Source organism: Mauremys reevesii, linkage group 7 (assembly GCF_016161935.1).
Source record: "Mauremys reevesii isolate NIE-2019 linkage group 7, ASM1616193v1, whole genome shotgun sequence".
Taxonomy (NCBI): domain Eukaryota; kingdom Metazoa; phylum Chordata; order Testudines; family Geoemydidae; genus Mauremys; species Mauremys reevesii.
This window is the reverse complement of record NC_052629.1, coordinates 30,388,958-30,414,796: the sequence shown is the minus strand read 5'-3', so window position 1 is coordinate 30,414,796 and position 25,839 is coordinate 30,388,958. Positions and strand designations below refer to the sequence as shown.

The 25,839-nt window shown below is 40.0% G+C and overlaps 2 protein-coding genes across 13 annotated transcripts in view; one reads left to right on the top strand and one right to left on the bottom strand.

Annotated features, from left to right (window-relative positions):
* MARCHF5 (membrane associated ring-CH-type finger 5) overlaps positions 1 to 1,976 on the bottom strand; it is a 61,019-nt gene extending 59,043 nt beyond the window's left edge. For both annotated transcript variants that reach the window (XM_039546395.1, XM_039546394.1), the window contains exon 1: positions 1,610 to 1,976. Coding sequence is in view for 1 of the 2 variants with exons in the window: in XM_039546394.1 (XP_039402328.1) it covers positions 1,610 to 1,653 (44 nt within the window). In the remaining variant the exon portion in view is untranslated. The remainder of the gene's footprint in view (positions 1 to 1,609) is intronic.
* CPEB3 (cytoplasmic polyadenylation element binding protein 3) overlaps positions 1,934 to 25,839 on the top strand; it is a 166,751-nt gene continuing 142,845 nt past the window's right edge. For 6 of the 11 annotated variants that reach the window (XM_039546391.1, XM_039546388.1, XM_039546392.1 and 3 more), the window contains exons 1-2: positions 1,934 to 2,147; positions 15,107 to 16,005. In XM_039546391.1, the coding sequence (XP_039402325.1) occupies positions 15,118 to 16,005 (888 nt within the window). In that variant the 5' untranslated portion in view covers positions 1,934 to 2,147; positions 15,107 to 15,117. Of the gene's footprint in view, positions 2,148 to 14,766; positions 14,910 to 15,106; positions 16,006 to 25,839 lie in introns of all 11 variants that reach the window. The other 5 variants (XM_039546393.1, XM_039546390.1, XM_039546385.1 and 2 more) reach the window with 4 other exon arrangements.

Below are 25,839 nucleotides of genomic sequence, written 5' to 3'. Positions count from 1 at the left end.
GGTAACCTGTAAAGGAGACACACATTGGGTTTGTGCCCTATTTGCTTCCTTTTGATGAAGGCTTGACAGGTTCTCCACACCATAAATGGCATGGAGAAAATAACTAAGGAAGTGTTATTTACCCCTTCACATAGAACTAGGGTCACCAATGAAATTAATAGGCAGTACGTTTAAAACAAACGTAAGGAAATACTTCCTCACACAACTTATAGTAAACCTGTGGAACTTATTGCCAGGGGATGTTGTGAAGGCCAAAAGTAAAACTGGGTTCAAAAAAGAATTCGATACTGATGGACTTATCCTCCATGAACTTAACTATCAGCCAGAATGGTTAGAGACACAGCACCATGCTCTCAGTGTCCCTAAACCTCTGCCTGCTAGGATTGGATAACAGGGTGTGGATCACTCAAAAAAGTGCCCTGTTCTGTTACCGTCATCTGAAGCATCTGGCACCACCACTGTCAGAAGACAGGATACTGGACTGGATGGACCACTGATCTGACCCAGTGTTGCCATTCTTATGCATCAGCTAACATCATAAAGCAACAACAAATGCACAAACCCATTTGCTTTCTTTTGCAGGTCATGTACTCCTCTTCTGCAGCCTTCTCCTACCTGCATCTCCAAACTTTCTTCCATGAGGCCTCCTATGCCTACAGTGTCCTCTATAACCCTCACAAGTAATCCTCCTTTGCTTTTACATCCCTTCCCAAGTCTTTCTAGACACACATGTCCCACCATCAGCTTAGTACCTAAGCAACTCGCAGGTACTGATTAATTTATCCTTACAACATCCCTGTAAGATAGGAAAGTGCTATCACCACTATTTTATAGATAAGGTACTGAGGCCTACAGAGACATGTCTACACTAGCACTTTTGTCAGTCAGGGGTGTGAAAAAATACTCCCTGGGTAAGTTTTGCCAACAGAAGCACCAGTGTGGACAGCACTATGTAGGCAGGAGACATAGGTACACTGCTCACAGAGGGTGGTTTAATTATGCCAACAGGAGAACTCTCTCCCATCTGCATAGAGTGGCTACATGGGAGACCTTACAGGGGTGCAGTTGTGCCGCTGTAACGTCTGTAGTGTAGACATAGCCTGTAAGTGATTTATTCAAGGTGAGAGAGGAAGTCTGTGGCATAGCCAGGAAGTATCTTGAATCCCAATACAGTGCCTTAACCAAAGGAAAACGTTCCTCCACGTCTTTCCATTGTCTTTCCCACAAGTCTCTCATGCTACCCTCATGGAATCAGAATAAACACTGTACAAAAACAAGTAATCCCACAAGTTTATTTTCCATAAACCTCCTGGTGCCTTATCTGATATCATCTCTCTGAGACTCATACATCACCTAGATGTGGTCTCCCTGAAGCGCCTGGTACACACCCAGGTGAAACAATCAAACACCGGTGACACAGAAGAGCTCCCCCACGTTCCCGTATATCTGTGTGGTTACCCCCACCACACGCACACTCCCCCGGCCCCCTCTGTTTCCCCACCACCCCGGGCATGGACGCACCCGCTCACACACACGCCCCCCTCTCTCCCTGTATCCATGTAGGTATCTATCTTACCACCCCCACCCACGCACCCTCTCTTCTCCGTACCTGTCCAGGGTCTGCTGCAGCGCCAAGCCCGTCTGGTCCGACATATTCTCCGGGTGCGGGGACCCCGGAGGCCCCGCTGCAGCAGCGGTATCAGGAAGAGTCGGCCTAATACAGGGCCCGAAGCCTGACACTAGCGCAGGGGACGCGGGGACCTCCCCCGTGGCGCAGCTCCGCCAGGCCCTCCCGCAGCAGGCAGGGCGCAGGGTAGGCCGCTAAGGCGAGACAGGCCCTGGGTAAGATCCGGGCCGCAGGCTCCATCCGCTGCGCGGACTGAGCAAGCGGAAAGGGGGGCGGCACCTCTGTGAGGTAAGAGCCAGGCCGCCCCCTCCCGCGCGCGTCAGAGCGCTGGGGAAGGAGGGCCCCGGAGCATCATGGGAGATGTAGTCCCCCGCGCCTGCCGCTACTGAGGGGATTTAAAGGCCCCCGGGGCGAGCGCTGCGGCTGCTGCTACCGTTCCCCGGTGTCGAGTGCGGGGCAGGTGGGCGCTGCTGCCTTCGGAGGGGGACGCGGCGGGATGGCCGCACTTGCTGCGGGAAAGGTCAGCACCCTGTCCCCTCTCCTTCCCCGCGGGGCCGCTCTCTTGCTAGCGCCTCCCTTCCCCGAGGGCCTGGGGGCGGGGAGGGGGAGAAGAGCCCTTTCACTCTCTCCCCTCCTAGTAAAGTGGCTGCTGTGTCCCAGTCCCCTCGCGGGCGCGTGTGTCACGCTCCGGGGCAGCGTGGGGATGGATACTGGGGGGTAGATTATAGCCTCCCCCAAGTACTTCATTGTAAAGCTGCAGCCCTGCCCTGTCTCCTCTTCCCCAGGATACAAGAGCGTCCTCTCCGCCCCCAGTGTGACATAAACAGGTGCTGCTACTTAGTGTCTTCTCCTCCAAAGCGGCTTTTGACCCTCCCCCCCCCCCCGCGAGATTCCCCCGTTCAGAAGAAAGAGGTCTCTGGTAAATCATGAGTAAGCGAGAAAGAGATTCGTGCTGAGTACCTGACTTTTAGCTTAACAGGCTGCTGAGGCGGGTGGTGATTGACACGATTCAAGTGAAATTGCCAAATATTTGTTTCTTTATGGGGGTTTATTGCCAATAACAAATAAACACATGCACCCTTTGTTAATGTCTCCTCGTACTTCATTAAAGCCTTTCACTTAAAAGTCCTCATTAAGGGTATCCTTAAGTAAATAACTGAAGTGGGGCTTATTCAGCAAAACTCACCTTCCCTAGCTATACCAGGCACAAGGGACATGCCGAGAAGGAATATGGGAATAGTGTGAATTTTCTTGTTTTGGCTTGTAGGTATACTTTCTCATGGAGGAAAAAATAACCCCTTTCTAAAAAGTCATCCTAGCATAATGTAATGTACATATTTCTCTAGATAAAGCTGTGATGCCATCTCTACATCTAAAAAATCTCACGGTTCTTCCTTCCTTACTGTCTTCCACTCTCATCTCTCACTTCTGTACTGATGTACAAAGATCCTACATTGTGTCACTTTGGCTTAGGGTAACCAGACATCCCAATGTTAAGGGGTTTGTCTTATATAGGCAACCTATTACCCTACCCCCCGAAAAAGAATGTATCCTGATCTTTCTCACTTGCTATCTGATCACCCTACTTTGGCCAAGGAAGGGTTGATGCCATACTTTCCATGATGTTTGCCAGAGGTAGTTAATAAAGAGCAGTTTGAGGTGTTCTCATCCTTAGAATACCTATGGAGAGCATCCCTGCAACCTAAGTCTTGTTAGACAAGGAATGACCAACAGTGACTGGTACCTGTGCCACATGATTGTCTTGTTATTTTGTGGCTATAATATACAGTAATAGTGTCTTAATATCTTACCAAAGCACTTCTCAAATTGTAAACATACAACTACACCACAATGCAGGCACTTCTGGGAGATTGCGGCAAAATGGCAACTTCTTGGTAGGAATTGGACACTGCGCAGCTGGGGCTGGGGGGGAAGAGGGACAGTGAATTTTATTTAATCTTTTATTATGCTTATCACAAACTCTAAGAACATAACAATTTTAGTAAACCTAAAGTTTAACTAATACATAAATTAGAGATAAAGATAAAAGCTCCTTTCACAGGAGCATCCCAAGCATCTTGTAAGTTCTTTCATATTGTGGGCTTCTTTATATAATTACATAGCTCTGTCTCCTACAAATTTAGCTAAGGATGCTAGGGTACAGGTCAAAGGCCAACGCACTATCACTTGTATTACCTCACTAATATTAAATGTTTATTTTAACTTCTAGTTCTGTGGTAATAACACTTTTCCTAACATTAATTTAAATTAATTTAAAAAAGTTAAAGTGCTAGCTGTAGTGTGTATAGATATTGTTTAAGGCTATGATATGGCAAACATTTAAAATACTTGCATAACTTTACTCACGTGAGTAGTCCCTTTAACTTCAGTGGACATGTTTCACTAGTAAAGTTACCCATGTATTTAAATGTTTACAGGCTCAGGGGCCAAGTTTTCCCGCACAGCTCTGTTAATGTATGTCATTTCAGTAATATTTTATTGACATGAAAAGGGCTTCCACATCAGTCCTATCTTCCACTGCCTTGTTAATCTAGTCCATAAATCTAGCCTGCTAGGGTAAGTCTGAAAACAATTTTGCAAGGCCCACACATTAATGTTACTAGCTTCTGTCTCCATTGATCACTTCACAATGCACAGAACAGGACTTTTTGAGAAGGGTCTATAAGCTGATTCTTTGGTGTCTCCCAAACTAAACAGATTTATTTTATGTAAAAAAGAGATCTTTGGATTACCACCAATTGTCTGTACTACGGTCTGTTTATACTTGTCAACAAACACCTTAAATAAATTTCTCTAAGCTTGAGGCCCCCTTTTATCTGAAGGTTTTGTATGCACCCTACTGAATTTTAGCTTACATCTTTTCTTCCAGTAAATTCACTATGGAATCTAAAGTAGCTAGCAATATTTATAGAAGAGTTCAGAACAGTTGTCTTATCACTTTCTCCCAAGCTTACACATATTAGATATGTTACAGAAGTATGAAAAAAGAGGATAAATAAAACTTGTATCTCATAACTCATAACTTATTTCTGTTATGATTTTGTACTAGCACTTATCACTGTAGAGATTGACTGGCATAGCAAAGGTCCTGGGGGACTTTGTGGAGTTTTTGACTCTTTTCCCTTCCTGGGTATAGGAAATTCTGATGGGGTAATGATGTGTGGTTTGTTTATTTGTTCGTTCGTTTTTGTCTGGTGGTAATCATTGTAAATGTCATTCTGGCTATGGTGGAAAAGCTTTATCAAAGAGCAAGGTATTCATAGATTATAAGGACTGTGAAGGAACCATTGTCTTAGGGATGTGATTTTTTTTTTAAGTGGTACAAGCCCCAGTGTGTGTGTAGTATATCAGAGGGGTAGCCGTGTTAGTCTGAATCTGTAAAAAGCGACAGTCTTGTGGCACCTTATAGACTAACAGACTTATTGGAGCATAAGCTTTCGTGGGTGCATCCAACGAAGTGGGTATTCACCCATGAAAGCTTATGCTACAATACGTCTGTTAGTCTATAAGGTGCCACAGGACTCTTTGTTGCTTTTAATGTGTCTGTAGTTACACTGGTGTAAAGGTACCTTATACTAATATAGCTTATTCACCTTCCTGTATGTGGGAATAGCTATACTGGTATAAAGCACTTTTATACCAATATAACTTCATCCACACTAGGGGGATTATACCATGTAACTGTTCTGTTATAACAATGAGGAGTACTTGTGGCAGCTTAGAGACATCAAGAATTATAACATTAAAAAAACAGTCGGAGAACACTTTAATCTCCCTGGACACTCAATAACAGACTTAAAAGTTGCAATTCTTCAACCAAAAAAACTTCAAAAACAGATTCCAATGAGAAACTGCAGAACTGGAATTAATTTGCTAACTGGACACCATCAAATTAAGCCTGAATAAAGACTGGGAGTGGATGGGTCACTACACAAACTAATTTCTCCCTACTGTTACTCACACCTTCTTGTCAACTGTTTGAAATGGGCCACTCTGATTACATTGGCCTCATTACCACTACAAAAGTGATTTTTCCTCCCTTGGTATTCTACTGTCGAGAATAGCCCACTTCCACCTTAACTGAATTATCTCGTTAGCAATGACCACTCCCCTTTGGTAAGGCAACTCCTATCTTTTCATGTACTGTATATTTATACCTGCCCATTGTATTTTCCACTCCATGCATCTGATGAAGTGGGTTTTAGCCCACGAAAGCTTATGCCCAAATAAATTCCTTATTCTCTAAGGTGCCACAAGTACTCCTTGTTGTTTTTGCTGATACAGACTAACACAGCTACCACTCTGAAACCTGTCCTTCTGTTATAGTTAAGGCAATACAACTTTCTAGTGTCATAGTTTTCCCTTTCCTTTTTTACCTCTTTGAAAAATAGCAACACCTTCCTCATGAGCTTTCTATATTATATGCCATTCAATATACATACCACCTCTCTCTCTTTCTGTGTATATATATTTGAATATGTAAAATTTAATTTGTGATGCATATATTGAAAGTCTGCAAACATATTTTGTGTGTCAGAGTTAAGGTTGTTGGAAGGAACTTGCACACGTCAGTATTTCAGTGAATGGTATGTGTGAACAGTAAGAACAGAATATTTGTATAAATTGTCTTTACTAATATCTTTTAAATATTTATTTAATAGTAAATTTGTAGTTGTGTTTTTCATAAGAGTTTTATATTATGTCAGCAATCTGAACTTAAGGTTAACACATTTTAATGTGAGAATATCCTTGCTTTTTTTAGAAGAAAACATTAGCAGTCTTGAAAGTTCTTAAATTATTTGGCATGGGAAATTACTTGAGTGCATAAATTTTCTGCAATACCAGGCTCCTACAGGTTCATGTAAAAAAAAAACCTATGCACCAGATGAATATATTTCTCTAAAGCTCTTACCAAGCATCTGACATGAATTTTTTCAATCTTCTGCTTCAATAAATGGGCAGAGGCTAGGAAAACTCTCTTAGATCTCAGCCTAGTTTGGGAGGACATACAAGGAAAACTGCTTATAGCATAGCCCCTGATCTTGCGAATGTATCCACATGTTTTGGACTTCTGCACTTGCACAGAGGTCATTGACTTCAATGGATCTCTGAATGGCAACAAGTGTCTGCCTTGGCGGATGCATTTGCAGAATTGGGGTCTAAATCCATGGAGCATTTTATGTGTTTAAAATATTAAACACTTAATTGGCTCAATTCAGAGCAGGTTTACTTGCATATATTCAAAATGTCAAGGAGCTGAATAAGGTAAAGATTACTTCATACTCTGCAGATTTTTCCAGAATTGAGGGTCTATATGGGCTGCCTCCCAATTGTTTTCATAAATATTTTCTCTGTTGTCTTTTCTAACATTAACAAAAGCCATTTCAACAGATAATTCTCATAACTTTTTATTGGAAAAAAACTATCTATGCTTGACATTTTGTTTAACTCTACGTTTACTTACAGATTTAAATGTAAAAGCAAAGCCATGAATAAGGAGTCCAAAACATTGATTTTTTTTTTTTTACATTTCAGAAAGGAGTAATTTTTAACTGCTAAAATAATGAATACATTTACTTGTCATACCTAATACAATAATTAAAATGCCACTTGAAAAAGCTCAGTGTAATCTTAATGATGACACTGTTAACAACACATCCATAATGAAGTCTGTATAATATGATAGATACAAAACATGATGACGTAGCAGAACTTTAATAGCAGTAAATCATGACTTGTAAACCCCTTAAGTTTTATTTGAAAGAGGAACAATGGAAGGAACAATGATCACTCAAATTTGGTCCAAATTCAGATTTAGTGAAAACAAGCTTTTGGCAAAAAAAAAAAAAAAAAAATTAGGGGGTCACCAAAATATCAGTTACATGGGAACAACTTTTAATAGGGAGCAGAGCAGGGCTAAATTAAAAATGGTGACCTACAGATAAGACTGTAGTTCCTTAGCAATGTCCTTAGAGAGCATTCAGTGCCCTAATAATTCAAATGTTACACCTTCAAGAATGAGGTTTGCTGTCAATTAGTTTAACAAATATTTGTGAGACTGTAGAGGAATGCTGGGTATCAGAGTTCCTGGGTTCTCATCATGATTTGTATGTGGTCTAGTGGTTAGAGCAATGGCTACAGACCAGTTAGTCAAGCACATAGATTTGATGCATTCCTTCTGAAAGGCAGCAGAACAAGCCTTGTGACCTGGGTTTTGTTCACAGCTCAGTCTTGAAGTGATTTGTGCAACTTCTCAATTACCTTGTTTGAAAAATTAGGGAAATATTAGTTGCCTAGCTTTTAGGGTAGAGAGATGAGGTCATCATAGTAGTAAGGCTTGTGAACAGCACTCAGGAGAAAAGGTGAAATCAGAACCCATGATCACCTAATTCCAGTCTCAGCTGAAGGATAGTCTTTGAGGAAGGGTTCTTCCTTGCTTTGTCACTTGAGATGTGGGCAGATGTGACACAGCTGCCTAAAGCCTGCATTCTGAGATGCACAACACTTGGCAGTGTGTATATCACTGCATTGCAAAACCCAAGTATTTGAAAATCATGAGGCAGAACCCAAAATATAATATTTAAAAATTGTGGGTTTTGCCTGTTGTCTAATTTCACCATCACCACCATGTCTTTTATGAGGAAGCTCCCATCCCCAATTTGTGTGATCAACCTGGGTCCATCTTCAATCTCAAATACATACAAAAATGCAGTTTCCATGTTCACTGCAAAGTAGGAACTTGCCTTCTCCTTTCCCTGTCATGGGGAGCTTTTATTGTAACCTCCTCTATCTCCCTCCCTAACAAGACAGGATAGGCAGCCACCCACACTCACATGTTTCCACCATACTCCTCCACCCAGTACCAGGTTTACAGTGGTGCCAGTGGTGCCATGGAGCTGGGCCCATGCTCAGAAAGGGCCCTGGCCTGCTCTGCTTGCACTGTGCCCTGAGACCCCGCTGACTCCCTCCCTCCTGCCACCCACCACTTGCTCCTCTCAGCCTGCCCGCCGGCCAGCCAAAGGCTCATCTCCTCCTGGCCCCACCGCCGGCTTCTCTGCCCCCTGGCTGGACCCCAGTGCATCTCTGGCTCCTGGCAGTCTCTGCTTCCTTACTCTGGGGACCGACCCCCTCATGCCATGCTCCGTTGCTCCCCTGGGGGCCCACAAATATGTTTGGTGCCAGGCCCACAAAAGGTTAATCTGGCCCTGCCTCTGCCTGTCTCTTTATGTATGGTAGTCCCCCCAGACACATGCATTTCCCTTCCTCTCCTCTCACTGTCTCCTACTCATTGCATTTTCCCTCTCTGCCATGCCATATTCCACTACAAACCTCCTCAATTTGCTTCTGGGTCCCCTCACCTTCCTCTGATCACTCAGTTTCCATCCTGTTTCCTAGCACAGTCCTCTTCCCTGCTGCTGCCAGAGCCCCATTCACTGCACCTCCATGTTCTGTCCCCTGTTCAGCTCTCAGTTGGTGACTGGAGGCCCATCTTCCCTGAGGGCAGCCATGCTTCAGCCCAATTGGAAATAACAGGAAACTGTGTCCCTCTTTTCTGGGAGCAGACTCACTATCCCCTACAGAAGTTAGAGAGATGACTGCCATCTTACTGAGGATAGCCCGTGGCTTCTGTCCTAGAGACAGTAATTGAAGATGGCAGCTATTTTGGCTAAGGAAAAAATTTCAAACTGGAAGGCAAAAATAAAAAATCGAGAATCTTCATTTAAAAAAAAAATGGCAGCACCGAGTGAGCCCCAAATTAGGCCCTATGGTTTTTAAGTTGACAGCGTACACTAAGACAATACAGGTAGTAGAAAATTAAATTACTTTGTAACAAACTTATTTTGACTTTAAAAAGACACTTTGATAAAGTATCTCTGTTAGATAATAAAGGAATATTTAGGGATCAGTAATGAACAGTGATCAGTATAACTTCTAATAAGGACCCAGAAGAGGGGCTGAATAGCAAAGTGACCATATTCTAGTGGAATCATTTTTTTTTAGTCAAAAGTAGGAAGAATCAAGAAATTTGAGAGATCTAACACAGCAGTTAACATTTAATATTTACAAAGTAGAGATAATTCAGCATAAGTAATATTTAAAATAACACCTGACAGAGGAGGTCATTCAGTCATTCATACGTACTTTGTCCCATAATTAAGACATAACACCAGATTCCTTTTAAGTTTATTTTTAATGTAGATTTTTCTATTCAACAAAACTCAGTGCCTCATAATATATTATTATATTTCTACTAGCTTTAGTAAGCTAAAATGCCTTTGTATATAAATAAGAACAGTATCTGTAGTTACATAGCTAGGATCAAATTACAAATGTGGGAATAAATTGCATTAAATACAAGGTATAAACTGACTGAGATCAAGAAGGCACTTTTCTCATAATAAAATATTGCAAAATTAGGTCCAGTTTATTTTTTCACCCTAATGATCCTTTTATTGGGAGAGGGACCTTCGGCACCCAGATTCTGTCATCGTCTTATGGTGGGCTTTCCCCACTTTTCCTGATTACTGTATCTGGGAAGGGAACATAGATAATATTCAGGTTGCCTGGACCCTCCTCCTCCATCTTCTTGGCTGACCTGCAGAGTGAAGCTGTCATCATGGAAGACCTGAATGGGTTTAGGCTGCTGCCTCTTCAAAATGGAACTTTCATTTTCAGGTCATACATATGTTGACTGGGCTGCCTGACATCAGAGTTCAAATGGGAATCCTTACAAAATATCTAAGACAGAATTCCATGGCTACTAGAGAAAATTACATCAGTTACTTCAATTTAGGAACATTTCCATGAGCTAGAAGCTGCAGTGGTGGCTTGCACCTGAATAGAGTCCAAAATGTTGTGAACTTCACACTTCTGAACTTTTATTGTCATGAGGATTTGGTGGGGTGTAGGAAGTGGATGGGATGACAAAGGCTGATTGGGCCATCAGAAGTCTGGAGAGCTGCACTCCTCTCATATCATCTGATGGAGAAGAAAGGCTATTGGGTAAGGAGGAGATAGTGTATTGGTAGATAATGTATTGCAGTTGTTGCCGATATTCAGGGACATACAAGGGATAATACAGATAAATCCTGACTGCTATCTGTGGGAATAGGAGCAGTGTATATAATTATTTTAAAAGCTTGGAAATTAACACCAAAAAAGTTTTGGCCCAGTCAGGTGCATCAGGGCTCTGATCCATCAGTCCTCAAGGTTGCAGGGAGCTATTTTAGCTCCCAATGCAAGTTAAACCACTCTAGAGTTTGCTCTTGCTTGAGTTGTCTTGGAACAGCTTCCCAGAGGCAGTAACACTGGTCTGGCCATATCCTTTTTTGCTCTGGCACTCTGCCCATTTGATGGTGGAGTGGCATAGAGTCAGTATAACCAGTTCTATGCTAGTCAGATTCCCTGTTCAAAAGAATCCTCAGATGCCCTACTAAAGCAGCTTCCTGGCCCATTTGTGCAATCAGAGTGGCAGCAAAAGAGTCTAGGAACAGATGCTGAAAATCTGGTCATTACAGCTTTGACTTACAGTTCCTAGACTGCATAGCCCACCAACTCAAACTGTAAAAAGCAAAGAAATAAGCAGTTAAGTCCCTTGACACCTCAGCTACAATTCCACTAATTTCTCCTTCTTAGGTTTAACTGTCTCTCTTCCAACCATTGCTCATATATCTCCAGCCTCTGTTGAACAATCAGTGTGCAGCCACATGCATTAATGTTCACACAATGCAGATTTAAATTTTGTAATTAAAACTAATTATTAACATGTGATCATTGTTAATATAACTTTTCCTGACACGGTAGGAAAATATATTGTAGCCAACATTTCCAATCTGACACATTATCTCAATTATACAGGATACAACATACAGAACTACACAATGCAATTTATGAAAGTCACAACAGCGTTATATTAATAATCGAAACACTGGAACATATAATCAATTAATATGGTTTGAGGATGCATATTGCTCTCTGAAGAGGAGCTGGAGAGATGTGGGTGGTAGAAGGGAGGGTAGTGGAGGAGGAACTGCTGACTGATGTGCAGATGGAGTGTTAAATTAATTAACTGCTTGTTTACCCTCTTTTTTGTAGCTTGCATTGATAAGATATTCTGTCTGGTAACACAAACTCAATGTTGATGACTTTCTCCTGTGGGAATCTACCTGGGGCATTTATATAGCACCAGTAACCATAATATGTAGATGTTGATCTTAATTTACTTTTAAAATCTCACAAAACCTAAGTTATACCCAGATGATGTAAGACTATATTTTATCAAGAATATTGTGACTGCAATATAAAACATTTACTTCAGCTAAGAAACATTGTAACTAATATTAAAAAGTAGTGTCTTCTCTTTTCATAGTGGAAGTCAGGTTGTGATTTTGCACTAGAATAGTTTAATTAACTAGCTACTGACTAACATTTAATTTATTATTTTGGGTAGCTATATTTGATCTGTTTTATCTTGATTTACACATCTGTCAGACGGCTGGAGGCTTTCCTTGTAATTTCGATTTCCAGATCAGTGTATCCCACCAGTTTTTCTTCTGAAAGCTAATGATTTTGGGCTGCATTAATTTTAAATGTAATCCGGGTTGCAACGACTTCCCCCTGGAGACTGGATGTATTTTATCTCGCCACCTTTCAGTACTGTAGTTCTCACAACATGCAGAAGTCAATAGCTGTCTGTGGAAAATACTTCAATCCCCATAGTTCCTTGGGTGAGCATGCGCCATAAGCTTGCAGTTGTCAAAGCGCTCTTGCCAGAGCGGTCGCCTATTTGTTATATAGCAAACCCGAAAGGAGAAAATAAATACTGTCATTGTATTGATCTTTAAATACAGAACACTCAAAGGTAACTGTTCCTAAGGAATTTCTGCGTTGACTGCTTGGGTTACTGCATACGAACGGAGCTGGTATTGTTATGGGGATATAGATTTGCTATACTGGACTGTAAATTTGCACAAATACTTATACCAGCAATAATCAAGAGGCACCGCATATTAGCCCAATATTAGACATTGGTTGGCCCGTCTTTCAAAGTCATTTATTATCCAGTGTTTCTCCATTCAGACTGGCTTCATTCATTAAAGGTAGGTCTTGACCTTGACAAGAGGGTTGAATTTGTGCTGAAATTTTATCTTTAAGGAGTAATGGAAAACGGATGTGGATTACTATCCTCAGGATAAAGTTAATATACAAATAACTAAGTCAAGATATGTATCTGAAACAACTGCTGGGGTAGCCACTGTACGATTACTTGGTGAGTTAGTGAATCAACTACACTTTATTGAAGGCAGGATTTTAACCTTTCAATTGTTTTTTTGTAGAACATAACTTTCTAAATGGGTGCATCAAAAAGCAAGGAAGGATTATAGGTGTTGTCTGTTTTTTCCCTTTCTCCTATGGAATCCCCAGCAATTTTGTATAGTTCTAACAGTTATGGTGATTTTGATAGAAATTCAGCTAATGGAAAGCTACACGAAGCCTGGGATATTGTGGCTTGCTGCAGTACGGCTTTAAACTGCCTCGAAAGGTTTCCTGCAAACCGCCCCCCCCCTCCCCCCAGCAGCATCAGCATCAGCAGCGGAGCTGCGTGATACAGATGCAATAGTTTACTCCTTTCTTCCTAGGAATTTGGCTTAATGCTGTCTCACTATATGGACTGTTAAGTCATAATTGTTGGACTTGCTTATTTGAATAGAGAATAAAATAAACAGAAAATGTAACGTAACTGGTAGCAGAACCTGTCCTGTCAATTATTTCTAAAGCAAAACCGTGTGTATGTGTATGTTATGTGAATAAAATATAGAGTTTGAACTAGATGGAAACAGCTAGTATTTAAATAATCTTTGTAAAGTGCAATCTTAAACGAAAGCCATGGATCATATAAAAATGGCTAATATAATAAATTAAACTTTGTCTTCACACTCCTTGACACCCTTCCTAACTAGCTGTTTAATTTGACATCACGTTATTTTGCTGCAATTAAATAGCAATTTACAAGTCAAGTGATTTTTAGAAATACAAACGCCATATGGTTAGAACAATTAAAAAACGTGCTTAGGTGTTCAGAGATTCTTTTATTGACATGGCTACTTGATTAAAATTAGTCATAAATTAATAGGCTTATTTAAAATATTGTCAGGAACTTTTTTTTTGTGTGTGGCCTCTTTAATTGTAAATACGTCTGCGAAATTTGGGGGTGGTTGCTGTGATAGTTTCTTGCAGAGGTCGAGGAATAGCGAAAGCATATACCTTACTTTGGTACTGAGTTTTAAAATAAGGTTAACATTTGTATTTCTTGACCTGATGTATTTTATAAGTACCTTTCTAATAGGTATAGGACTTGCTCACACTACATAAATTTAATTTCATAAGGTTTTAACTTGTTTATATTTAGTGATTGACTTGTAAATTGCATCTTTAAATCATTCAGTCCCTTTCATATGGAAGAAAGGTGGTTTTTTAAATGTGTGTGTGTGTATACATTAAATGTTTTGATTCGCCCCACTTTTTTAATTTTGTGTTAAAAGGAACAGAGACTTTAGTATTTAAAATACTAACTCCAAGCTCTGCTTATAATTTTGGCCTGAGATCTTAAAAGTATTCTATTCTGCAGATTTCACATATATAGTCCTGTCTGTAGTGAGTATATCAGATATACACAAGGAAGGGACTGTCCTAGGATGCAAAAACCCTGTTTTATAGAGAAGTGAAAAATCTTAAGGTCATCAGAGGCAAATACAACCTTGTTTTGTTTTTCAATCAGAGTTGATGCTTATGCATCTGGCCAAACAGTAAACTGTCAGGAAAGAAAAGGCCAGTAAATGATGTGCAGCTAAGAACGTCTTCTATTATCAGCTCAAGATTCTGAGCATGTTCTCTGGTGTTAAATGGAATAATTGAAAACCTGTTTGTTAATTAAGGGAAATGGGCATCCTGCTCCTTTAAAGGTCTCCTCGTATGGAAAGGGGTGGAGGAGAGTAAAGGCTGGTGTCTTTTTAACCTTGCTGAAGGACGCAGCAGTATTTATTGACGTATGCAAATAACTGGGGAGGAGGAGGAGGGTGCTTGGAAAAACAGGAACCAGAATCAGTTTCTCATTGCAGGGTGAGAGCTCTGAGTTCCGGTGTAAGAGAAAAGAGACGTGGCGAAATTGCTGTATATCTCTGCCCTATAAGCACATCTCTCATTTAGATTGAAAGGAATCAAGGCATCAGAAAGGGTGAAGCCTCTTAAAATATATTTGAAGGCAAGCTAGCACGATCACACTGATTAAACATTGCATACTCCTAAATGGGGGAGGAGGGGGAATTACGGATTTGCCTTGCAACTAGCAATGGCACGGGATTTTAGCAAGCAAAATACCAAAGCAGTGCGGCTAGTGGTATGAATGAGAATAATAACCTGTCTTTGTGTTTCCCCCCTCACCCCCCACCACTGTTTCAGCTGCACAAACCATGCAGGATGATTTACTGATGGACAAAAGCAAAGCCCAGCCCCAGCAGCAGCGGCAGCAGCAGCAGCAAGATCCAAACGCAGCAGAAACCCCTTCTACACCCGTCTCATCAGAGACGTCTAAACCGGAGGACAGCAGCCCAGTGACTAGTATCGGCACAGCAACTTCTGTCCAAAATAGCAAGGAGAAGATGCAGATGGAGTCCCCCATCTTGCCTGGCTTAAGTTTTCACCAGCCTCAGCAGGAACCTACACCCGGCACCTCCTTGTCTCCGTCTTTCGGCAGCACCTGGTCTACAGGGACCACAAACACAGTGGATGATAGCTTTTTCCAAGGGATTACCCCAGTCAATGGCACAATGCTTTTCCAGAATTTCCCTCACCATGTCAACCCGGTGTTTGGTGGCACTTTCTCTCCCCAGATCGGCCTAGCTCAGACTCAGCACCACCACCATCAGCAGCAGCAAGCCCAACAGCAGCAGCAAAGGAGATCACCTGTGAGTCCCAATCAGGCACCTTTTGCCCAGAGAAATGCTGCTTACAGCCATCAGCCCATTATGACCAGCAAACCGTCTTCCTCCTCTGCCTCTTCCTCTTCCTCCTCCAGCTGGAATAACCACCAAAATGCAGCCTGGAATACACCTTCCAACCCCTGGGGTGGGTTGCAAGCTGGCAGGGACCCTCGAAGGGCAGTAGGAGTGGGGGTTGGGGTAGGAGTGGGGGTTGGGGTGCCTTCCCCCCTCAATCCTATTTCACCCCTCAAAAAACCTTTCTCCAGCAATGTCATTGCTCCTCCGAAGTTCCCACGGGCTCCACCCTTAACCCCCAAATCCTGGATGGAGGACAATGCCTTCAGGACCGACAATGGCAACAGTCTGTTGCCTTTTCAGGTAATGTCTTAATGCACCTTTTGCACTGGTGACAGATATCTTGATGTTTTGTTTAAGGTGTATTCTGCACCAATATCTCATCTAGAAGGCAACATGTCATTTTCACCTTCCTCATAGCTCATGAGTATTTACCTCTTCTGAAATCGTACTGGCTTCTCTCAGAAATTGACACCCAGATCCAAAATCTTGAGTGTGGACAATAGCCCTATTTTTCTTCTAATTTAACTTTTTAAAATTACTGCAGGGGCTTTTAACATTAGAAAGCTGGTTGATTTCAGGGAACATACTTTCTATAGATTTTATATTCCATTCCTGTGGATGATCAATGTGTGTATTTAACTTGTATAGTATTTGCAAAAATCCTAAATTAAATTAAATGGTGAGGAATATGGGGCTGCTATTGTGTATAATAGCTGGCTTCAGATTTCTAACTAGAAGGCTGATTTTAAACAAAGATGCTTCTGAACCTGATATGCAGCTATCTACTTTTCACCATTAAAGAGGTTAATACTTACTGTTGAGCTGTGATTTAAGAAGGACTGTATTTACATAATGTATGCAATCAAATGTTGAAACTTATCAAATGTGTAATCCAGTGTTGCATCCAGGGTGTAGGTTTTTGATACATCTAGAGGCAGCATAGGTGTGTACAGAAGGAGTGCTGTATCTGTTTTTTTTCCTAATAAGGAGATCTCTATTCAAATTGACATGATTTAGAAATGGTAGGGCAATATTGATTATTTTGTAAAATAAACCATGTTATGCAGTTCAGTATATTTGCAGAGAAAAGAGACAATAGGACACGACCTTCAGAGCCATATTGCAATGGAGTCTATTTACTAGCTACATAGCTCTGAAATATTTAAAGCTGCAGTGTCCTTCACCAGTTTGGTATCTAAGATGACAAGGCGGATAAATTACAATCGAAACTGAGGGAAATAGAAGCTCTGCAATTTTAATGTCGAGTGAGGCTTGTCTTGGTGTTAAATACCTTTTTAAAGTGGAATAAATTAGAGTAGGCACTCTCACGTGTATCTGCATGAGATGAAAAAAATACCCCTTTGTGCCAGTTATCATTTCCAGTCTCTGATCAATTGGAATGCTTCTGTTTTACAATATTAAGTGATATGTATGCTTTTGCTTTAGAGAGACACTTTCTCAGAAGTTACAAACTGATAAGTCTTTAACATATTATTGATAATAATAGGAATGATGTTTAGATTGATACTTTGTGTTAGAAATGTAGGAAATAAGTAAAAAAGCTGATCAGCTTTAATGGCTATTACTAGTCTAAGAAATATGCATTCCTTTGCAGTTTCTGGCATTCAAATAGTGATGTTAAAGTGAGCCTTGAGACTTCATTTTGCTGCTTCATTCTGTTTAAAGGGAGACTTGCTAATTTCTTATTGGCTACCTTCAGTGGAGGAGGAGCAGGTTTTATTGAGCTGCTGTCACTGTCTCTGTAGCATCAAAGAGTAAGCAACTCTTGAGACATTCTTTTCCCTGCTGAAGTTGTTACATCACCATGTTCTGAACAATATGAAAGGTTAATTGACATTAGCTAGCTTTCACCTATTCCTAAGGCGACTAGTAGATGCATCCAAACTGGTACCCACATTTAAGTTCTCTAAAAATAAGATTTTACAAAATCTAAGACCAATGGCACTATTTATGTGGTTTTAGTTGTGGTAATTCTAATGGGGAGTGTCTTTTATAAATATACATTCTCCTGTAGTATTTACAACCCAGGCATAAGCAGTATTGTGCTAGTGCAGAAGTACCAAAAGTGAAAATTACTAGAAAATGCCATATATTCAACTTCTCATTCAGAAACAGGGAGCAGACAGCATATGTAGTGAAAAGTTAATTAGATTTTTAAAATTCAGTTTTGAAAGTCTAGGTGTTGTAACATAGGTCAGAAAAATTTACTTTCTTCAACATGAATTTTAACCTGCTAGTGGCCTATTAAACTAAAAACAAATATGTGCCAGTGACTACTTTTATGGCCAGGTGAAATATGAGCCTCAATTTTTTTTCTAGTTGTCACAATGACCTTTTATAACACAAAATCTTGAGTTTTGCTTGAGGTAGTCCCCTGGATTAACAACTATTATTCCTGTCTGAGTCTTTTTTTCATCATTACTACACAGAATTTGCTGGAGAAGGAATCTTGTAACCGTAACATGGATTATATAGACAATTGGACAATTGTCTGGTTTTTATGTTTGCATAATTAAATTTCAGTTTCTTTTTTGTAGTGTAGTGGCAGTTTATTTTTAACATCTGTTGCCTGGTATTTGCCCAACTTTTCTAAGACAAATGTGTTGGCACATGAAGGTTTGCTTATCGGCACTATCAAATAATTCTGGCAGGTTCATCAGTCTGTTAACCTTAATTACTTTGGTCAGGTTTTTTGTTGATTACAATGGTATCTTGCTAAACACTCTCTATCAATATGTTAGAGTGCATTAGTTAACCACTTTTACTATCTCATGTAATTTCCCCATGTTGAAATTTTGTAAATTGTAGACATATAACATATAAAGCAATGTTTTAAACACCCATATTTGCCTAACTATTTATTGTTTGAGTCACATTGCTGTATCTTGCACTTCACAAACATTATGAACGAGGTCATTGCTCCGCGGAACTCAGTTTTGTTCAGACAACCTAGTTGAAGGATTAAAAAGTCAAAGGAGTTCTGGGAACATGTGAATTGTGACCAGTTTTGAGAGGCAAGTAAAAGATGCTTTGAAGGAGAAGGTTGTTCCTACCATAAGGGGCATTGCTATAAATAAAACAAAGGTGGAAAGCCGAAAGCAGAAGATGTAAACAAAAGAAATTGAAACAGGACTGAGTAAAACACAAAAAATAAGATGAGAGAATAAGAGAAGACGAGCAGATGTGGGGTGAGGACAGATATATAGAGCCTACAAAGTGTCGATGGGAAACTTTTTTACTATATTCTGAAGATAGTGAAGGGATTCAAAGAGGTAGGGGCTGATGAGGGAATAGAGGAAGACAATTGTCAGAATACTTAATAGTATCATTTTAACAAATTAGTGGTAGGTCATTTCTCAGAAGTAGAGCAGTTTCAGCAGACAAAATATTCTGATGACCCTGCTGCTTTCTTCATTGTGCTTTTGATACATGTAAAAATACACAATTACAAGTTGTTATATTTTGTATACATATATGTATAACATTTTGCTTCTGCTGTGTGTGTGTGTGTGTGTGTGTGTGTGTGTATATATATATATATATATATATATATATATATATATATATATATATATATATTAACAAAAATATAAATAAAATAATATTATAAATATATATATATATATATATATATATATATACACACACAAGCATCTAATTGTTTTTCCCAGTTTTTGATCAAACCCAGCTTTACTGACATATTTCTACTAGTGATATATTTAAAAGAATGTGAACAGGGTATTATCACTTTTATATTTGATTTTAAAATACCATCTTAAAAGGCTGATGTTGATCACTGCTAGAAGAAAGAGACTGCAATAACTATTTACATGGGGATTAATGGTTAGTTAGGTTGTGGCAATAGGGAGTCTTCCCACTGATTTTAATGTGAATTGGATTGGACACACACAAATTTAACTAAACTTAGAAAATATCTTCAATTTTGGCAATTGATATTTAATATTAAAGTGAATTTATAAATTCATAAATTAACATTTTATATGTATTTAGTAGTGAAGCTCATTCATAGATGCAGGTATTCTGCCATATGTTGTGCTGTCTTTGCTTACCAAAGTGAAATGGAGGGCAAAGGAATAGACACTATATCATGGTTACAATTCCAGCATAATAACTTTTCCACCTGCTGATTAATGTACTGCTCTTTCAGAAGCTAAGAGGCTGCTATCAATCTTTTAAAATGTATAAGGTACTTCATGTTTTAAGATATTGGTAGCTTTTTGAACTACAGCTATATTGCTGTTAATGTATATCCATGAAATACAATGATGCATAGAATAATTTTGTCTTCAGGCCCTAGAAGACCATTGCTAACTAAACTCTGCTAGTTTAAAAATAAGAGAGAACATCAGCTAAAATGTAAACTTTTTCATAAGGTAATGAATTAGTTATTTCACTGTCACAGTACAGTAATTGTATTTCTTGCTTGGTATTACAGTAACTTAAACAGGTCATCATATAGAAAATGATGGATGAGTGGCAATGAAACTTTCTACAGCCCATATGTTAAAACTCAAACATTAATTAGTGCAATAACTATTAAAAATCCCTTTCCTTTTCTCTTAGATTTTAAATGTCTCTCTCCTATAGTATTCAGGGGTCACTGTCCTTTTGGGGAATTTTAGGGTAGGTGTAAATCCATTTGCATAATTTTTTTTAAGCTTTAATTCATAGTTCTAAATCTGGCATTCTGGGTTGTAATTTTTCTGATGTGAGGTTAGTAGATTGACATTAAGTATGATTTGCTATGCAGTTACTGACATCAATACAATCTTTTACAAGCACTCTTGAATATAGACATTTTTCTCATATGTAACAATAATTACAAGAGTCCAATTTCTTTGAAATAAATTTTTTACATTAAGCATTTAAAAACATATTATCAAGGAAATTTTTGCAAGAGTAATATAATCAGATGTAACAAATATTTGTTTGAAATATATTTTTAAATCCTAAATTCAACCTGCTGTAGGTGGGATGTGTAACTATTATAAAAAATGGTCAATTTATTTGGCCTCACTCTCGTATTTCTGATTTTTTTTATAAGCAGTAGATACCATGTTGGTCAATGAAATATATTGTTATAAAATGTTGTTAATTCAGCAAAATACTGCAAGATTTGAAATGAGTTTTTAGATCTTTCAGGTTATGTACTATGTATTAGTGCTTGAAATAAATGGAAATGTATGGGCAGTTGGAATTCCAGTTACATAAAAGCAGAGTGTGTGCAACTTTTTGAAACACTAAAGGAACGCTTAGTGGTTGCAGGAGTGACACAATCCCTTTTCCCCCTTGGGCAGGTTAGATACTTACCAACATAAGTTATTCATTTACATGGTGAGTAATCTGATCAGAAATATTAAAATGTGATCATTTTTTTTCTGTCATCCTAATGATATTTTTAGTTCAACAGGTAAAGCTACCATACTGCTTGTAGCTAATGGCTTCAGAAATTGTGACTGGTTTTATCTTGTTTGGGTCAAACAATTAATTTGATTGTGTTCTGATATCTGCATTTCTTAGAATTACTGAAAATGTATTGGCATACTAAAAAAGAACTTGCAAAGGCTAACATTCATAGGAGCTGATACAACCAAAGGCAAGTCAACACTACAGCTTAAGTCGATCTAATTTATCTAGCTTAAGGGTGTGAAAAAGCTTCCCCGTCAACATAACTTATGCTTCTCGAAGAGGTTGAGTAATTATGCCGATAGGAGAGCGTTTGCCCGTCAGCATAGTACATCTTCACCAGACACACTATAGTGATGCAGCTGGATCGGTGCAGCTGTGCCGATGTAGCGCCATAGTGTAGACTTGCCCTAAGACTCTAATGTTTAATATCTGGATTCTTGTACAACTTCTGCATGCAACCATGAAATCTAGTGGCCTTCTGCACATAACACTCATCCCAAGCTTATTTCACCATTTATTATTTGAAAGCATCAAAATTTGGTCACTAAGTACTTATGGGTGAGTAAATTTATTTTTGATATTTAATAAAGAGAGAGTTTTAATTGATTCACTTAAACTCTTTGATTTATTGTGCTATATTAAGACTTTTTTCAATAGTTATGTTTTTGACCATGAACAATTGAGTAAGAGAAAATGACAGTTCCTGCTTCTGTGGGGAGGTTATGCTAGTTAGCCCTCCTCTTTATCCTCTTGCCCTTCCAATGCTGGGTGGTTGTTGCTAGAAGCCCTACTTGTGGATATGGGAATAGGAATGGGTGGTGAGTGACTGGAGAGTTTGTAGCCTAGCCAAAGGAGAAGATATTATGAGCTAGCTGCCTGGATGGTGACCATTTCTATTCCTTAGGAGCTAGCAAAGTAGCTGTCCAATCCACCTTTCACATAGGATGTCCACCTTTCCTTTCTGGATACAAAGTACCAGTAGGGAACAAATGCCAGTGGTATCTAATGTGAACTTCTACAGTGACTGAATTGTGTAAAGCTGTGCTTGGTTGGATTGGGTGATGTTGCCATATTTTGAAAGCATTTCTTTATCAAATAATTTGTGGGGAAGGGTAAACATGGCTAAATCTGTTTAATATACCTTGATGGTGACCTTTCAAAGGTGAGCTAAGGCTGTCTCACTAGTTTTGTTCTCTATCGTCTGGTTGAGGTAGTCACTACAAGTTTGGAAAGCCTCTCAGAAAAAGTCTTACACCTCTTTTTGGATTAAGAAACAAAAGAAAGGACACTTGTCCTAGATCACTAAAGTAAGTAAATTGTTTCCCAGAAATGTGAAATGAAGACATCACAAACTTAACCACCTTATGCTGCTTTGAGCTTGCTTTCTCAGACATAAACTCATACCAATGTGCACATGTTTAAGAAGCAGGGTGGGGGGAGGAAAAACCCTACCAATCCAAAACACTTCACTGCACACACACATTTCATTCTGGAGAGAAGATGAGAACAAGAATAAACCACACATGACAATCTGTAGTCGTGCTGCATAATACAATACTGGAAGGTGCTCAGATGCTACAATGATGAGAGCAGCCTAAGAACCTGTTTAGAATTTATTAGAATGCTGCTACAATACACCTGTAAGTAAATGCAAGTATGCAGCTAAAACGGTATCTTCCTGTAGGAAGAATGAAAAATTTGATGAAATGAAGGGTACTGCTAATATAGTTTTTTAGTAGCTTCAGTAACTCTTGCTATTCAACCCATACGTTATTGGCAGAATCAGGAGCTTGAATCAGAAGCTATTTTTTTCCCCCCATTGTGAACCTAATGATTACTAGTGAGCAACCCTAGACTCCAGCTGGTAGGAATAGGAGCAACCATAAGTAGGGAGTGCTGCACTAGAAGGAGGGGGTAAAATGGAACCCAGGTGGTACTACTCCTCATTTGTGGACCCAGAACTGTGCAGCATAGATGGACAGACACACCTACTCTGGAGGCATGAGGATCCAGATGGTGTGTCTCCTGTCTCCTCAAGTGGTTTTAGGAGAAAACTGCAGACAGGCACCAGCCAGAGACTCCAGCCAGTAGGAACAGGAGCAGCCAAAGCAGGGACCCTTTTCACCTTTGGTCACTCCAGTGAAAACTCCAGTAAAGTTATCTGAATTTCTCTGCCTTTGGTGATTGGCCATTTGTGCCAACACTCCCCCACCCTCAGTCCCTACACCTCAGCTTCACTTCACCCTCCTTACCTGCTTCGACCCCCGCTCTGTCCCCTGATTCTCCTTCCTTTCAGTTTTCTTTACATTTAGCTGTTTCCTCTCCTAAGTAAACTCACCCACTAAATAAATCAATCATGGAACTAACATGACTTTTGCTGTTAACACTTTGTCCACTCTGCTTGTATGTTGTACCCCTTCCTCCACCCTGTGTCTGTCACGTCTATTTAGATCATAAGCTCTCTGAGGAAGGAACAGTTTACTACTCTGTACAGTGCCTAGCACAGTGGGGCCTCACTCTTGGTTGCCCCTTAGGCAATACCATAATAAGCATGATGATGATAATAGAATATTGCACTATTGGCTTCAGATTTTTAGAACATTGAAACATCTCTTGAGATAAGAAAACCATGTATAATTAGGCTTTGTAAATAGCTATCAGGAAATCTTTCATTGTGTGAATACTGTGATCATTTGGTAGTGCAAATGACCACATTTACCTCTTTTTTCAACTTGCTACCCAACAAATCCCTATTTGTGCTGCATGAACCAGCAAAATGCTTCTACCTTTAGCGACTGAGCTTCTCTGCCTGCCTTTTTCTTATTATTGTTTTATTTATTTATATTATCTTAATGCCTACGAGGCTCAGTCATGAACTAGAACCCCATTGTGCTAGGCACTATACAAACAGAGCATAAAGACAGTCCCTGCCCCCAAGTAGCTTACAATCTAAGTTGTAAGACAAGAGTCAACAAATGGACACAAGCACCATCAAGGGAGTACAAGGAAACAATCAGCAAATATTGTTCAGGGTGGTAGACTGTAGTTAGTGTCAGTGCACTAGTAGTCTGTCTGTTGTCAAGTGTTTTGTAGGCTTTATAGCAAAGGAAAGTTTTAAGGAGAGAGTTGAAGGAGGATAATTAGTTCATTTTGCAGATGTTTACAGGAACCTTCTCTCATGCATGAGGGGCAGTATGGGAGAAAGCATGAAGGGACTTGAAAGTGAGAACAAGTTGTTTATATTTGATACAGTAGGGAAGAGAGAGCCAGTGGGGGAATGCAAAGAGAGGGGTGACATGGTCAAAATAATGGGCTAGGAAAATAATCTTTGCAGCAACATTCTGAAGGGCAAGGTTATATTTGTCAGGGACACAGAGAAGGATATTATAATAATTGAGACTCAAGATTGAGAGCCTGGACAAGAGTTTTAGCTGTGTTGATAAGAGAGGCTGTATCTAAGAGATGTTCTGGACTTAAACATAGCCTAGATTTGAGGACCTAGAGAATGGGCCAAGTCAAAGATGACACCCAAGTTATGGGCCTGAGTTACAGCCAGAATGGTGGTGGTGTCAGCAGTGATCGTGAAAGGTGGTAACAGGGAGCCTAGAAGGCATGTTGAGCTTCAGCTGATGGCTATGCATCACAAACAGATTTTAGAGAGACAGGCTGAGATTTTTGCTTCGACAGAAGGAGACTGGTTTGAAGTAGAGCGATCGATCTGTGAATTGTCCACATAGACATATTAGTTGAATTTGTGTTCTGGATAAAGTTATCCCAAGATGAGGTGTTCAGGGAGAAGAGGAAGGTATCAAGGACAGAGTCTTGAGGAACCCCCAGAGAAAGCTGGAGAGGGGTTAGGCTGAAGCCTCTGAATGACTGGCTGAAGGAATGATGATTCATAGATTTTTAAGGCCAGAAGAGACCACTGTGATAATCTAGTCTGACCTACTATATAATACAGGATATAGAACCTCTCTGAAGTTAGAGATGCAGGAGGAGAACCAGGAGAGGACAGAGTCCCCAGAAGCCAAGGGAGGACAAGTTTTGAAGAAGAGCATGGTTGACTGTGTCAAAAGCAGCTGACAGGCCAAGGACAGTGAAGATGGAGTTACTGATTCTGAGGTTTAGGTAATAAGAGGTCATTAGAGACTTTGGTGAGTGGTTTCAGTTGAGTGAAAGGAGTGGACGGCAGATTGAAGCGGATCTAGGATGGAAGCAGAGGAGAAGAACTCCAGACAATGATTGAAAAACAAGTTCAACGAGCTTAGAAATGAAAGGCGATGGGGTGATAGCAGAAGAGATAAGTGGGGTAAATGGCAGATTTTTCAAGATGGCAGAGACTGAAGCACATTTATATTGGGAGAGGAAAGAGCAAGAAGAGAGTGAGAGTAAGGAAAAGAGTAAAGTTAGGAATAAGAGTGGCTGCCAGAGAGATCAGAAGATGGGATAGAATGGGGTCAGTGGGGCCAGTGGAGAGGTTAGAGGATGAGAACAGATGAGAAAGTTGTCTGTAATTGAGGAGGAGGAGATATTTCTAGGAGGGGAGAAGGGGATGGAAGACAAGCCAAGGAGAGGGGGAAGTTGATGTGAATTTTCTCTTGAAAGAAATCAGTGAGAATTGTATGTAGAGACCAAAGTGGAGCAGTGGGGCAGGGTTTGATGAGTGAGTTGAAAGTGGCCAAA